The 17,080-nt window shown below is 45.8% G+C and overlaps 1 protein-coding gene across 1 annotated transcript in view; it reads right to left on the bottom strand.

Moving 5' to 3' along the window:
* Positions 1 to 17,080, bottom strand: part of fam171a2 (family with sequence similarity 171 member A2) — a 286,830-nt gene that overhangs the window by 80,061 nt on the left and 189,689 nt on the right. Inside the window, exons 4-5 of the mRNA XM_033035411.1 lie at positions 11,014 to 11,172; positions 96 to 272 (exon numbers count right to left, since the gene is read on the bottom strand). Of these exons, the coding sequence (XP_032891302.1) occupies positions 96 to 272; positions 11,014 to 11,172 (336 nt within the window). The remainder of the gene's footprint in view (positions 1 to 95; positions 273 to 11,013; positions 11,173 to 17,080) is intronic.

Genomic DNA, 17,080 nt, shown 5'->3' with positions numbered 1-17,080 from the left:
CATCCTCTCGTCGTTTTTGTAAATTTTCCACTGTATCGCTTTATAGGTTCAATACAAACTGATTCAAACCGTCCATCTCCCCAGAGGTTACTCACCAATCTTCCTCTCAAACCTCCAGACTGGGATGTTTCTCATAGTTGTCACAAGGCCGTCAGTGGGCAAAGGAACAGAGACGTCAATGGGGCCCGAGACTTTGACACGAGACCCATTGCTGGTGAACAGGTGAATGCTGATGGCAGCCACAGGAGTCAGTTCAAACCTGGAGCGATTCACTGCATTAAATCAAAGATAAGAAAAACACTGTCAGCACCCCCACCACAACAGATAACTGTGAAATAAAACACAAAGTGCTGGAGTAACTCAGCAGGCCAGGCAGCATCTCTGGAGGACATGGATGGGGGACATTGCAGGTCTTTACCCATCAGATTTGAATCGTGTGGGGACCTTTCCTCAAACTTATTCATGTTCTCCAGGCATGGTGACTGACCCACTAGAGTTACTCCAGCACCATGTTTTTTGTTCATGATTCCATCATCTACAGTTCCTCCTGTATGAAGGAACTGGTTTATACCGAAGATAGACAACAAAAGCTGGAGTAACTCAGCAGGTTAGGCAGCATCTCTGGATAAAAGGAATGGGTCGACACCTGGTTCTCGACTCCCCCAACATCGGGAACATTTATCCTACATCTAGCCTGTCCAATCCTTTAAGAATCATATATGTTTCTATAAGATCACCTCTCATCCTTCTAAATTCCAGTGAATACAAGCCCAGTCGCTCCATTCTTTCATCATATGACAGTCCGGCCATCCCGGGAATTAACCTTGTGAACCTACGCTGCACTCCCTCAATAGCAATAATGTCCTTCCTCAACTTAGGAGACCAAAATAGCACACAATACTCGAGGTGCGGTCTCACCAGGACCCTGTACAACTGCAGTAGGACATCCTTGCTCCTAAACACAGAGCTGCTGTAGATTTGGAAGCAACAGCAGGAGGAGATAAGCAAGAGAAAACACTGATTGGCTCTAGCCCAAGTGGGAGGAGAGAAGTGAGTCAGAGGGGTGAAAACAGTTGAAAAGGAGAGGCAAAGCACAGGCAGACTTTACTCAGAGCTGCTGTAGATTTGGAAGCAACAGCAGGAGAAGACAATGATTGGCTCTAGCCCAAGTGTGAGGAGAGAAGTGAGTCAGAGGGGTGAAAACAGTTGAAAACTGAGGAATTTGGTTTGTAAATTGGTAAATTAGGCAATTTATCAGTCAATATAAGCAAGACTGCTCTTAGGGAGCGGCAGTGAGGAAGCGGCCCTGTGAGAAAAGTGTGAGTCTTTGGCTCGAGAGTCTTTGGCGAGGAGGCTACGCAAAACACTGCAGAGGGAGAGACGAAAGAAGGAGATGTCAGGCAAGCTGATTCAGTGTGATGCTTGCAGAATGCGGGAGGTCAAGGACACCGCTGGTGCCTCTGGCTGCTACAAATGTGACAAGTGCATCTAGGTAGAGCTCCTGAAGGACCGTGTTGGGGAACTGGAGATGCAAGTGGATGACCTCGGGTTCGTCCGCGAAACGGAGTCGTTCCTCGACAAGTCCTACAGTAAGATTGTTACACCTAAGGTACTGGAAGAGAGAAGGTGGGAGACAGTGAGAAAGGGAGGGAAGCATGGAATGCAAATGTCCTCAGGTGTTGTACCTCTTGTGAACAGGTTCACCCACTTAGAAGCTGTCGGGACAGAAGACGTGTTTACACTGAGCGGCGGACTGGCTTGCGATGCGAATAGGGCTGTTGAGCCGAAACCAAAAAGACCAAAGTCAGGCAACGCCATTGTAGTGGGAGACTCCATTGTGAGAGGAATGGACAGGGGTTTCTGCGGCAACAGACGGGATGCGAGGATGGTGTGCTGCCTTCCTGGTGCCAGGATCCAGGATGTCATGGACAGAATGCAGAGAATCCTCAAGGGCGAAGGTGAACAGCCGGAAGTGGTAGTGCATGTCGGCACAAATGATGTCGGAAAGAAGGGGATGAATATTCTGCAGCGTGACTTTAGAGAGCTCGGAAAAGTGCTGAAAAGCAGGACCTCCAGGGTTGTTATCTCCGGTTTGCTTCCAGTTCCTCGTGCTGGCGAGAGCAGGAACAGGGAGATACGGGACCTGAATGTGTGGCTGAGGAACTGGTGCACGGAGCAGGGATTTAGATTCTTAGATCACTGGGATCTGTTTTGGAGTAAGGGGGAACTGTACAAAAGGGACGGATTGCATCTTAACAGGTGGCGGACCAGCATTCTGGCAGGCAGGTTTGCCACTGCTACACGGGTGGTTTTAAACTGAATAAGGGGGGTGGGGTGTCGAATGGGATAGTTCAGGATGGAGTTAAAGGGAAAGGGTTTCTTAAATGTGTGAGCGTAGGGTGTGAAATGAGGGTAGAAGCAAGGTGAAAAGTAAAAGTGGCAGGCAGACAAATACAGGGCAAAAATCAAAAAGGGCCACTTTTCAACATAATTGTATAAGGGGTAAGAGTGTTGTAAAAACAAGCCTGAAGGCTTTGAGTCTCAATGCAAGGAGCATTCGTAATAAGGTGGATGAGTTGAATGTGCAGATAGCTATTAATGACTATGATATAGTTGGGATCACGGAGACATGGCTCCAGGGTGACCAAGGCTGGGAGCTGAACATCCAGGGGTATTCAATATTCAGGAGGGATAGACAGAAAGGGAAAGGAGGTGAGGTCGCGTTGCTGGTTAGAGAGCAGATTAACGCAATAGAAAGGAAGGACATTAGCTTGGAGGATGTGGAATTGATATGGGTAGAGCTGCGAAACACTAAGGGGCAGAAAACGCTAGTGGGAGTGGTGTACCGGCCACCTAACAGTAGTAGTGGAGTTAGGGTTGGCATCAAACAGGAAATTAGAAATGCGTGCAACAAAGGTAAAACAGTTATAAAGGGTGACTTCAATCTACATATAGATTGGGTGAATCAAATTTTACAAGGGTGCTGAGGAAAAGGATTTCTTGGAATGTAGGCGGGATAGTTTTCTAAACCAACATGTAGATGAACCAACGAGAGAGCAGGCTATTCTAGATTGGGTATTGAGTAATGAGGAAGGGTTAGTTAGCAGTCTTGTTGTGCGTGGCCCCTTGGGCAAGAGTGACCATAATATGGTTGAGTTCTTCATTAGGATGGAGAGTGACATCGTTAATTCAGAAACAAGGGTCCTGAACTTAAAGAAAGGTAACTTTGAGAATATGAGACGTGAATTGGCCAAGATAGACTGGCGATTGATTCTTAATGGGTTGACGGTGGATATGCAATGGAAGGCATTTAAAGACTGCATGGATGAACTACAACAATTGCTCATCCCAGTTTGGCAAAAAAATAAATCAGGGAAGGTAGTGCATCTGTGGATAACAAGGGAAATCAGGGATAGTATCAACATAAAAGATGAAGCGTACAAATTAGCCAGAAAACGCAGCCTACCAGAGGACTGGGAGAAATTAGGAGTCCAGCAGAGGAGGACAAAGGGCTTAATTAGGAAAGGGAAAATAGATTATGAAAGAAAACTGGCAGGGAACATAAACTGACTGCAAAAGCTTTTATAGATATGTGAAGAGAAAAAGATTAGTTAAAGCAAATGTAGGTCCCTTGCAGTCAGAAACGGGTGACTTGATCATGGGGAACAAGGACATGGCAGACCAATTGAATAACTACTTTGGTTCTGTCTTCACTAAGGAAGACATAAATAATCTGCCGGAAATAGCAGGGGACCGGGGGTCAAATGAGATGGAGGAACTGAGTGAAATCCAGGTTAGCCGGGAAGTGGTGTTAAGTAAATTGAATGGATTAAAGGCCGATAAATCCCCAGGGCCAGATAGGCTGCATCCCAGAGTACTTAAGGAAGTAGCCCCAGAAATAGTGGATGCATTAGTGATAATTTTTCAAAACCCTTTAGATTCTGGAGTAGTTCCTGAGGATTGGAGGGTAACCCCACTTTTTAAAAAGGGAGGGAGAGAGAAAACGGGGAATTACAGACCAGTTAGTCTAACGTCGGTAGTGGGGAAACTGCTAGAATCAGTTATTAAAGATGGGATAGCAGCACATTTGGAAAGTGGTGAATTCATTGGACAAAGTTATCATGGATTTATGAAAGGTAAATCATGTCTGACGAATCTTATAGAATTTTTCGAGGATGTAACTAGTAGAGTGGATGAGGGAGAACCAGTGGATGTGGTATATCTGGACTTTCAGAAGGCTTTCGACAAGGTCCCACATAAGAGATTAGTATACAAACTTAAAGCACACGGTATTGGGGGTTCAGTATTGATGTGGATAGAGAACTGGCTGGCAGACAGGAAGCAAAGAGTAGGAGTAAACGGGTCCTTTTCACAATGGCAGGCAGTGACTAGTGGGGTACCGCAAGGCTCAGTGCTGGGACCCCAGCTATTTACGATATATATTAATGATTTGGACGAGGGAATTGAATGCAACATCTCCAAGTTTGCGGATGACACGAAGCTGGGGGGGCAGTGTTAGCTGTGTGGAGGATGCTAGGAGGCGGCAAGGTGACTTGGATAGGCTGAGTGAGTGAGCAAATGCATGGCAGATGCAGCATAATGTGGATAAATGTGAGGTTATCCACTTTGGTGGCAAAAACAGGAAAGTAGACTGTTATCTGAATGGTGGCCGATTAGGAAAGGGGGAGATGCAACGAGACTGGGGTGCCATGGTACACCAGTCATTAAAAGTAGGCATGCAGGTGCAGCAGGCAGTGAAGAAGGCGAATGGTATGTTAGCATTCACAGCAAAAGGATTTGAGTATAGGAGCAGGGAGGTTCTACTGCAGTTGTACAGGGTCTTGGTGAGACCACACCTGGAGTATTGCGTACAGTTTTGGTCTCCTAATCTGAGGAAAGACATTCTTGCCATAGAGGGAGTACAGAGAAGGTTCACCAGACTGATTTCTGGGATGTCAGGAATTTCATATGAAGAAAGACTGGATAGACTCGGTTTGTACTCGCTAGAATTTAGAATATTGAGGGGGGATCTTATAGAAACTTACAAAATTCTTAAGGGGTTGGACAGACTAGATGCAGGAAGATTGTTCCCGATGTTGGGGAAGTCCAGAACAAGGGGTCACAGTTTAAGGATAAGGGGGAAATCTTTTAGGACAGAGATGAGGAAAACATTTTTCACACAGAGAGTGGTGAATCTCTGGAATTCTCTGCCACAGAAGGTAGTTGAGGCCAGTTCATTGGCTATATTTAAGAGGGAGTTAGATGTGGCCCTTGTGGATAAAGGAATCAGGGGGTATGGAGAGAAGGCAGGTACAGGATACTGAGTTGGATGATCTGCCATGATCATATTGAATGGCGGCGCAGGCTCGAAGGGCCGAATGGCCTACTCCTGCACCTAATTTCTATGTTTCTATGTTTCTAAATCCTCTTGCAATGAAGTCCAACATGCCATTAGCTTTCTTCACTGCCTGCTGTACCTGCATGCTTACTTTCAGTGACTGATGTACAAGCACAGCCAGATCTCGTTGCACCTCCCCTTCTCCTAATCTGACAACATTCAGATAATAATCTTTCTTCCACTTTATACTGCATCTGCCCACTCACCCAACCTATCCGTATCACCCTGCAGCCTCATCGCATCTTCCTCACAGCTCACACTGCCACCCCTAATCCCCTCCAAACTGGTTACCAGAACTGGATCCTCGACTTCCTCATCCACAGACCACAGTCTGTTTGAATTGGCAGAAAACACTTTATCCTCAGTAACAATCAGTACTGGAGCACCTCAAGGCTGCGTGCTCAGCCCCCTGCTCTACTCACTGTATACTCACGACTGTATAGCCGGACACTGTGCCATCTGCATCTTCCAAGTTCGCCAACGACACCACCGTTGTTGGATGAATTACAGATGATGATGAGTCAAGAGTATAGAGGTGAGATCGACCGATTGACCAAATGGTGCCAGCACAGCAACCTGGCTCTCAATGTCAGAAGGATCAATGAACTGATTGTGGACTTTGGAAGAGGAAGGACCCACAATACTGTTAATATGTTGGAGAGAGTCAAAAGTTTCAATTCCTGGGCGTGCATATTTATGAAGACCATTCCTGGACCCAGCACATTGATGCGATTATAAAGAATGCGCATCATCACCTCTATTTCCAGAGAAGATGACAGAGATTCTGCATATCAGAGAGGATTCTCTTGAACCTTTACAGGTGTACAGTAGAGAGCATATTGACTGGTTGCATCACGGCCTGGTTCGGCAACGTGAACGCCCAAAAGCAAAGAAGACTGCAAAAAGTTGTGACCAGTGCCCAGTCCATCACCGGTTCTGACCTCCCCAACATTGAAGGGATTTACCGGAGTCGTTGCATCAAAAAGGTAGCCAACATTATCAGAGGCCCACACCACCCTGGCCACACACTCATTTCATCCCTGCCATCAGGAAGAAGGTACAGGAGCTTGAAAACTGTAACGTCTAGGTTCAGGAACAGCTTCTTCCCTACAGCCATCAGGCTATTAAACACTACAACCTCCAAATAAGCTGTGACCTACAATAGACTATTGTTGTTATTATTGCACTACTATTCTTTGTTTTGTGTACGTATGTGTGGATATATATACAGAAAATGTTGCAAGTATATACAGTATTTGTGAGTAAGTGTGTATACAGTATATACACACATGGACTTTTCTCTCTTGTTTATGATATTGTTTACAGTGTACTATGTTTACATATACCATTGTGCTGCTGCAAGTAAGAATGTCATTGTTCTGTTTGGGACAGATCGACAATAAAACACTTGACTCTCTCTCTTGATTCTTATACACGTGTACAAAAGTATGGCAGGAATAGATCGGGTAAATGTGCAGAGTCATTAGCCTAGAGTAGAGGAATCAAGAACCCGAGGACATAGGTTTAAGGTCAGGGGGGAAAGATTTAACAGGAACCCTTTTTTACACAAATGTGGTGGGGCCACAGAACGAGCTGCCAAAGGAGGTAATTGATTTAGGTTACTATCGCAATGTTTTTCAGTGAGATCCCCATCGGGGGATGGAATTAAAGCAAGAGGTGCCAGTTCCATCCAACGTGTTTCTATTTATACACTCCATCACATCCAATCTCTTCAGAGATAAACGCAACTTGCATTTTGAGAGACTGGCAGACAGGCTGATGTTACATAGAAACATAGAAAAGGAGTAGGAGTAGACCATTCGGCCCTTCGAGCCTGCACCGCCATTCAATATGATCATGGCTGATCATCCAACTCAGTATCCTGTACCTGCCTTCTCTCCATACCCCCTGATCCCTTTAGCCACAAGGGCCACATCTAACTCCCTCTTAAATATAGCCAATGAACTGGCCTCAACTACCTTCTGTGGCAGAGAATTCCAGAGATTCACCACTCTCTGTGTGAAAAATGTTTTCCTCATCTCGGTCCTAAAAGATTTCCCCCTTATCCTTAAACTGTGACCCCTTGTTCTGGACTTCCCCAACATCGGGAACAATCTTCCTGCATCTAGCCTGTCCAACCCCTTAAGAAATTTGTAAGTTTCTATAAGATCCCCCCTCAATCTTCTCAATTCTAGCGAGTACAAACCGAGTCTATCCAGTCTTTCTTCATATGAAAGTCCTGACATCCCAGGAATCAGTCTGGTGAACCTTCTCTGTACTCCCTCTATGGCAAGAAAACCCATGTTGCTGATAATATATTCTTATTTCTGCAATTTTGATTCAGAGTTTAAACAGATCAACTCTTCTGCTAGAACATAATAAAGACAAAGTGAATCTCACGACAATAAAGACCAGGACACTTTCAGTGTAGTCCTAGTTTCAGGAATTGTCCGAGCTGTCCTGCCAGTGTAAGAGACCCGGGTCGACCCTGACCACGGGTGCTGTCTGTACGGAGTTTGTACGTTCTCCCTGTGACTACGTGGGTTTTCTCCGGGTTCTCCGGTTTCCTCCCACACTCCAAAGACATACAGGTTTATAGATTAATTGGCTTCGATAAAAATTGTATATTATCCCTAGTGTGTAGGATAGTGTGTAGTGATCACTGGTTGGCTCAGACTTTAGTTTAGTTTAATTTAGAGATACAGCGTGGAAACATGCCCTTCAGCCCATCGAGTCCGCACCGACCAGCGATCCCCGCACATTAACACCATCCTACACACACTAGGGAGAATTTGCACTTATACCAGGCCAATTAACCTACAACCCTGTATGTCTTTGGAGTGTGGGAGGAAACTGAAGATCTCGGAGTAAACCCATGTGGTCATGGGGAGAAGGTACAAACTCCATACAGACGGCACCCGAAGTCGGGATCGATCCCGGGTCTCCGGTGCTGCAAGCGCTGTAAGGCAGCAACTCTACCGCTGCACCACCATGCCGCCCACTTGGTGGGCCGAAGGGCCAATTCCCATCCTATCTCTCTAAAGTCTGAAGTTAAGGATAAAGGAAGGTGTCAGATGCAGTCATCTTCAGAATTGGGAGGCTTTGCAGCCTGAACTGTGCCAAGTTTACCAGAGTGATCCTGAGCTTGCAGTCAGCTCTCACTTTAACTCCCCATCCCACTCTGACGTCTGCCTTCAGCACCTTACACTGTTCCAACAAAGCCCATGGTATCCTCCAGTATTTTTGCATTTATTTTGCCAATTCCCCCTGCCGTTGGTCCTTGAGGCTTGATACTGAATTCAACATTTTCAGATAGCCAGCCTTTGCTGTTTGTGGCAGCATGGGCCAGTATTGTTCACCTGCCATATTAACCTCGGAGTTTCTCACTGCCGATGCAACCTGATATCCTGGGAATTTCCTGAGACATTCCAGATTTCTATCAATGCAATGTCTCTCTCTCTCGCACACCTCCAGCATTAGATTTTGTTCTCTCAGACAACCTTCACCATCTTCCTTATATATTCTTCCAGATTTAATCAGCATTACTTCTTGCTCTGAATAACTGAAGCACCAGAAGCGATACTTTACTTGGGTAAACTTGGTCTCCACTCTATAACAGATAATCTCCCTGTTCTCTTAAGGAGCCTGTCCCACTTATGCGATTTTTTCAGCGACTGCCGGCACCCATCATAGTCGCAGCAGGTGGCCGAAAATGTTCAACGTGTTGAAAATCCTGCGGCGACCAGAAAAAGGTACGACTCTTTGGGCGACTACGCACGACCATACAGGCGTCACGTGTCGACAATTCTGATGAAATGTCTCAGACGTCAAATGTCAATTCTATTTTTTCTCTCCAGATGATGCCTGTGACCTGCTGAGTATCACCAATATACTTGAGGAGGAGGAGCCATCTTGGGGAGCGGCTGCTAACCGACAGCCGTCCATTTAATTCACTCATTTTTTTGTAGTTCTAGTGAGTCCTGTGTTTTGTTTGTGGGAGAAATAGACTTTTTAATGTGGGGGGAAGGGGGTAACTATACTTCTAGGTCCCTACCTGGTCGGTGAGGTAGCTTTTTCTCCGGGCTGCCCCGTCGACCCGTCCTCGTGGCCTACCAGCGGGCGTGGAGCGCCGTTTCCTGGCGGGGATCGCCCAGCACCTCGGCTTCGGTGGCGGCACAGTGCTGGAGCGCTATCGCGGAGCGGGCGATGCCTTGCCTGGGTCGCTGCGCTGGATCGACGCGCTGGAGCTCCGGTGAGCTGTGACCGCCGAGTTCAACTCCTCCGGGCTGCGGGTCTGCGGAGCAGAGCGGGCGGCGCCGACTTCAACATCGGGAGCCTGGGAGCTCCAAACCGGCGCGGCCTTGTCGGCTTCGGAAGCCGCGGTCTCCGGTAAGGAAGCGGCCGTTCCAGGTGGCCCAGCCGCTGAGAGGACTCTCCCGACGCCGGGGCGACAGCACCCGGCGAGAACGGCCAGGAACATCGGGCTTCCGTAGAGGCAATAGCGGAGGCCTCAATAGGCCTGACTTTGGGAGAACTGGGGATGGGGACTGGACATTGTGCCTTCACCCACAGTGGTAACCATTGTGGGGGGATGATTTTTGTGTGTAAGTGATTATTTTAGTTTGTGTCCAAGATGGCTGTCGGAAGGGAGAGTGGACGCTGGCGCGGTTTAGCTGCCACTGCTCTCTCTTCACATTGTGTTTTTGATTTTTTTGTCTTTGGATCGAATTCTGTCTTTAATTTGTGTATTGGTGATGTCTTTATTATTTGTTTTACTCCGATTATATGTTTTCTACTCTTGTTAAATTCTGTAAGGTGTCCTTGAGACTTTTGAAAGGCGCCCATAAATAAAATTAATTATTATTATTATTATTACTTGCACGCACAAGGAACTGCAGATGCTGGTTTACAAAAAAAAGTGTTGGACTAACTCAGCGGGTCAGGCAGCTTCTCTGGAGAACATGGATAGGTTGAACTTCCTGGCCTTTGTCCAACCATCTGCCTTTCAAACCCCCGCCCCTCACCTTTATTCACCTATCACTCGTCATGCTTTGTCCTGCCCCTCCTCTCTTCCAGCTTTCTCCCCCACCACCAGAAGCACTGGACAAGCATCCCGACCCGAAACATTCTCCAGAGATGCTGCCTGACCCACTTTGTGTCTTTCCCCAATACATTGGTGTTTATTTCGCCAATCTTTCCTGTCTTTGGGCATGTCTTTGGGAAGGAAACAAACAACTAAATAAAAACTTGCAATGAAAAATGAAAACCTGGACCTACCTGATCTCCCGGTTGCTAAACACTTTAATTCCCCTTCCCTTTCCCACACTGATTTTCTGTCCAAGGTCTCCTCCATTGTCAGAGGGAGCAACTATGGAGCGAAGGAATAGACGACGTTTCGACCCAAAACGACAAAAAATGACAAAAAAAAAAGAAAAAGGCAATATTCAGTGCATCACTAGAAATAACGGTTTGGCTTCCAATGTTGCAATTGTCACATCAGTGACTTGTTGATGTCTGCTGTATCCATAGTCAACAAGTATATCAAAGTGTTTTTAATTTATCAGCTGCTGAACTCCCAGGAATGTTTTTTAAATCACAAATTTAGCATTCCTCACCTGTTTTATTGGCTTCGTAGCCCAGGAGATAGGGGAATCGCTCCACTCCCGTGTCATCATTGGCCGTGGTGAGGAAGGCAGACAGATCACTGTACGAAGTGTTTTCTGGAAGCCCAACATTCTTCCTTCTGAACTGGACCCACGGTTGATTCTTGGCACCTAAATGAGAAGTGAATAGACAATAATTACCTGGAGACCTAACCACCACTTGCACCATTTCCCTTCGAGTCACATAGTCAGTAATACAGCACAGAATCAGGTCCTTTAGCCCAACTTGTCCATGTCGCCAGGTTGCCTAACTGAGCTTGTCCCACTGCCTGGGCTTGTCCTAAATTCCTCCAAACGTTTCCTATCCATCCGTAGGAAGGAACTTCAGATGCTGGTTTCAACCAAAGATAGACATATAAAGCTGGAGTAACCCTATCAACATACACGGAGAATCATTCTTCATGTCCGTGTATGTTGATAGGGGGCGCGAGCTTCCTGTCACGTAACCTTCAACAGGTAGCAGTTCTGGAGAGAAGAATGGGTGACATTTTGGGTTGAGACCCTTCTTCAGACTGCTATCTATATCCATGTACCTGTCCAAATGTCTGTTAAATGTTATTTTACGTGCCTTAAATATTTTGTCTAACAGCTAGTTCCATACGCAGCCCACCCTCTGCTTGAAAAAGTTGCCACTCAAGTCCATTTCAAAGCTTTCAATTTAGAACTGTCCTCTAGTCTTATACTCCCTTAATCTGGGATGTAGACTGTGGCTATCCACCTTTACTCTAACCCTGATGATTTTATAAACCTCTATAAAGATCACTCCATGGGGAAAAAAAGACCTGATCCACCTTCTCCTTATGACTTAAACCTTCCAGACCTTGTAAATCTTTGTTGCTCATCCCGTTTAATGACATCCTTCATATAGCAGGCCAGCCAGAAGTGTGCACAACACTCTAAATGTGGCTTTACCAATGCCCTGTACAGTGGTAGCATGACATCCCAACTCCTGTATTCAATATCCTGACCGATGAACATGAGCATGCCAATGTCTTCTTCATATTTACCTGTTGCAACATTGACGGAACTATATTCTTGCATCCCTGGGTCTTTGTTCTGTAACACTCCCCAGGATTAGTGCAGGTGTCAGAGGTTATGGGGAGAAGGCAGGAAAATGAGATATAGGCCTGCCATGATAGAATGGCGGGATAGACTTGATGGGCCGCATGGCTTAATTCCACTCCTATTCCTAATGACCTTAAATCATTGACTGTGGAAATCCTGCCTTGGTTTGTTCTCGCAAAATGCCATGCCTCGCGTTTATCCAAATTAAACTCTGCTGTTCCTTGTCCTGTTGACCCACAAGATCCAATCCTGATCCAATAGATAGATATCAAGATAGAAAAATTCTTGATCAGAACGGGTGTCAAGGGTTATAGGGAGAAGGCGGGAAAATGGGATTAGGAGGCAGAGATCAGTCATGATTGAATGGCGGAGTGGAATTGATGAGGCGAATGGCCTAATTCTACTCCTATAGCTTGTGCAATTGTGAACAATTGTAATCTTAGATAACCTTCTTCACCTATCTACTAGACCAAAAATGTTAGTGTAATCCTCAAATGTTATTAACCATGCCTCTTACATTATGTCCACATCATTAATATAATGAAGGAACAACTGTGGACCCACCACCAATCCCTGTGGCACGTCACCTGCACATACCTCCAGTCTGAAAAAACTTCCACCCACCTCCACCCTTTGTCGTTGAAGCCAATTTTGTATTCAGTTAGCTAGCTTGTCTTGGATCCCACGTGATCTAACCTTCAAGACCATTTTATCATGTGGTATCTTGGCAAAGACCTTGCTAAAGTCCGCATACACTATATGTCTACCACACTGCCCTGAATCTTCGTGGTCACCTCTTCAAAGAACTCAAACTAATTAGAAAGACATGATTTCCCATGCACTAAGCCATGTTAACTGTCTCGACCTGAAACGTCACCCGTTCCTTCTCTCCGGAGATGCTGCCTGTCCCGCTGAGTTGTTCCAGCATTTTGTGTCTACCTTTGACTATCCCCAGTCAGTCCTTGCCTTTGCAAATGCACGTAGATTCTGTCGCTCAGATTCCCTTTCCTGAATTACTGACCACTGATGATAGAACGATACTGTGGTTTACATATATTTATTTTCTTAAATAGAGCCACAACATTAGCCACGCTTCTTCCCTCGCTTGCCAACATGTCCCAGGATATGCTAGATCAAACCTGGTGTTTATCTACGTGGAGTGTAGAGACCCCCAGCATCGCCTGTCATGTAATGTCGACTATCTTTGAGATATCACTATTAACCACCCCAAATTCTCCAGCATCCATATCTTTCTAAACAGTAAATGTTAGCTATCTAATATTTAAGAGCATGAGGAGCAGTTACCAAGTAATCTAAAGGGGCTGTCCCACTGTACGATCTATTTCAAGAGTTCTCCCGAGTTTCCCCTGATTCGAACTTGGAGAATTACGGTAATAGCCGCTCGTAGGTACTCGGGCTCTCATGAACATTTTTCAACATGTTTGAAAAATCTTCACGAGTCTTCACGAGCTTACCGCGTTTCCCGAGTACCTGCCATTAGCGTTACGAGCGTTAGCCATTAGCGTTAACAGACGTCCGAGCTCCGACGTACCCGCTACGCTCATTCTACGTGCTTACCATGAGTTTGACTTTTTTTTAAACTCGGGAGAGCTCTTGAATTACCTCGTACAGTGGGACAGGCCCTTTAATCAATGAAAAGCATCAACAGGATAGTGCTGTTATTGGGTATGGGGGGGTGTCAAAGAATACAAGATAAAATACCTTCAGGTATAGTTATGTTTTATATTAATTAATATATATATATATATATATATATATTCTCCAAAGGCTTTAGCATTGACAATTTCTTGCAAAGAATGCCATTAGATATTTCCTGAACAACCTCCAACGATTCCATCAAAGGACAAAGGAGGTTTATCGTCACATTGGTGCAGTGAAATTTGAGTTGCCATTGCAGCACACAAATAAAATAAACACAACATTATAGAATTTAACATTAAACATAAAAAACATCCCCCCAAGCGGAATCAACGTTTCCCACTGTGAGGGAAGGCAGCAAAGTTCAGTCCACTTCCTCGATGTTCACCCGTGGTCGGGGCCTATTGAGGCCTCCGTAGTCGCTGCTGCTGCGGCCCGATGTTTCAGGCCCACTCGCCGGGATGATGGAACTCCGGCGTTGGAACAGAAGAACACTCTCTGCGGCTTGGAGTTCCGAAACGGCCGCTTCCTTCCGGAGACCGCGGCTCCCAAAGTCTACGATGGCCCTCCAGAGTTGAGCTTTACCTGCACTTTGTTATGTATTTTTCTTCAGTATCTTTATCGTTCTAGCCTGACCACTGCCTATTTTTCTACAATTTTAAATAAATAAAATAATCTCCTTTTTTCCAGCCAAAACTCCATAATCATCTCCACATTGATCTTCACTCTACAGTTACCTGTGTTGTTGTCCCACGGTTACAACCATGCTGAATAATTGGTAATTCCATGTCGTAGACCAAATCCAGACTTTTATACATCGGTGGAACCAAACGTAGACTGAGCGATCGTTTCATTCATTTCATTCATTCGTTTCGTTCAACACCTTCGCTCAGTCCGCCTGGACCTACCTGATCTCCCGGTTGCTAAACACTTTAATTCCCCTTCCCTTTCCCACACTGATTTTCTGTCCAAGGTCTCCTCCATTGTCAGAGGGAGCAACTATGGAGCGAAGGAAGGAATTCGACCCAAAACGTCACCTATTCCTTTGCTCCATAGATGCTGCCTCACCCACTGAGTTTCTCCAGCATTTTTGTCTTCCTTCGATTTTTCTAGCATCTGCAGTTTTTTCTTAAACATAAACAAATAAAATATCATTTTAGGGGCAGCAAAGTGGTGCCGCAGTAGAGTTGCTGCCTTACAGTGCCAGAGACCCAGGTTCAATCCCGACTACGGGTGCTGTCTGTATGGAGTTTGTACATTCTCCCCGTGACCGCATGCGTTTTCTAGGGAAGCTCAGGGTTTCTCTCACATTTTAAAGACTTGAGGGTTTGTAAGCTCATTGGCTTCTGAAAATTGTCTGGTGTGTTGGATAAATCTACTGTACGGCTGGCTGATCGCTGGTCGGCGTGGACTCAGCAGGCCGATGAGTCTGTTTCCATGCTGTGCCTCTAAAGGAACTTTTGAAAATGTAGTCACTAATGCTCACGCATCAATGAAGGTCAATGATGAGTCATTTGAAGAGCTTTGTCAACAACCAATTGACCAATTTCAACCTTGGGTTGAGGCCAATTCTGTGCTCACAGCCCGACTAAATCAAATTGAGTCTTGATGCAACTTAAAGGATAGTGGAATAAACAACAAAAGGCAGATCTGGTCATAGCACCAAAGATGCTTACATGGTGCTTATATGGAACAAGCTGCCAGAGGAAGTGGTGGAGGCGGGTATGACTTGGACATTTAAAAGACTCTTGGACAGAGGTAGAGGGATAAGAAGTGCAGGATGGAACTGCAGATACTGGTTTAAACCGAAGATAGGCACAAAATGGTGGAGTAACTCCGTGGGACAGGCAGCATCACTGGAGTGAAGGAATGGGTGATGTTTCGGGTCGAGACCGTTCTTCAGACTCTACTGGATTAGACGATTTGGAGAGAGATGGGCCAGGAACAGACAAGTGGGGCTAGTTGGGTTAGATCGCTGGTTGGCATGGACGTGTTGGGCTGATGGGCCTGTTTCTGTGTTGTACAGCTCTATACTTCTCTGAAGTTCATCACCTTGTTGTGGTGTTGAAGCTTGCATGTGCCTGCGATCCTGAGAACTTCACGTGGTGGGCTGGTCGAAGGGGAGGCTGGCCAAGAGGAAGACCTCCACGGTGGAACAGGTGGAGTATGGTGGCTGGTAGGCAGGTGGAGCACCACAAACAGCCAGAAGGTGGAAGGAGGAGGCACCAGCCAGAGACTCCCAGCCGTGGTGGAGTCCATGCTGTTGGACCCGGGTCTGTCTCTATCAAGGACCATGTGGTGGCTGTCCATGCACCAGTCTCCCCATGTTAGAAGACCTCACACATGGGTGCCCACCTGGAGATAAGGTCTGTGTCTCCAGAATCAGCCACCAGTCATCTCATGGACCACAGAAAGGACCTACCACGAGGACTATCATACTTGACTTTGAGTGATAGCCGATGATGATAGCTCTACGTATCTAACAGGTTGTCAACTCACATTTGCTGATCTTGGGTTCTGGCTTATCCTACTTCATCTGAATGTGGTGAAGTAAAAAATAACAGCTTGCAGAAACTCAATCTCATCAGATGTAGACAGAAAATGCTAGAGTAACTCAGCGGGACAGGCAGCTTCTCTGGAGAGAAGGAATGGGTGATATTTCGGGTCGAGACCCTTCTTCAGTGAGAATAAGGGGAGATGAAAACAAGAGATATAGATGGCGATATAGAGAGATATGGAACAAAGAAATAAAAGATATGCAAAAAATGCAACAATAATCAACGAAGCAATCCATTGTGAGCTGTGGGCCAGGTGAGAACAGGTTATACAGACAACAGCTGACAATGGATCGCTTCTTTGACCATCGCTATTTTTTGCATATATTTTATTTCTTTGTTCTGTATCTCTCTATATCGCCATCTATATCTCTTGTTTCCATTCCCCTGACTCTCAGTCTGAAGAAGGGTCTTGACCCGAAACATCACCCGTTCCTTCTCTCCAGAGATGCTACCTGTCCTACTGAGCTACTCCAGCTTTTTAGAAGGATAAGACGGGATCTTATTGAAACATATAAGATTATTAAGGGTTTGGACATGCTAGAGGCAGGAAACATGTTCCCGATGTTGGGGGAGTCCAGATCCAGGGACCACTTTTTAAGAATAAGAGGTAAGCTATTTAGAATGGAGATGAGGGAAAACCCTTTCACACAGAGAGTTGTGAGTCTGTGGAATTCTCTGCCTCAGAGGGCGGTGGAGGCCAGTTCTCTGGATGCTTTCAAGAGAGAGCTAGATAGAGC

The sequence above is a fragment of the Amblyraja radiata genome, chromosome 16 (assembly GCF_010909765.2).
Source record: "Amblyraja radiata isolate CabotCenter1 chromosome 16, sAmbRad1.1.pri, whole genome shotgun sequence".
NCBI classification, from domain to species: domain Eukaryota; kingdom Metazoa; phylum Chordata; class Chondrichthyes; order Rajiformes; family Rajidae; genus Amblyraja; species Amblyraja radiata.
This window is presented reverse-complemented; position numbering and strand designations above follow the sequence as displayed.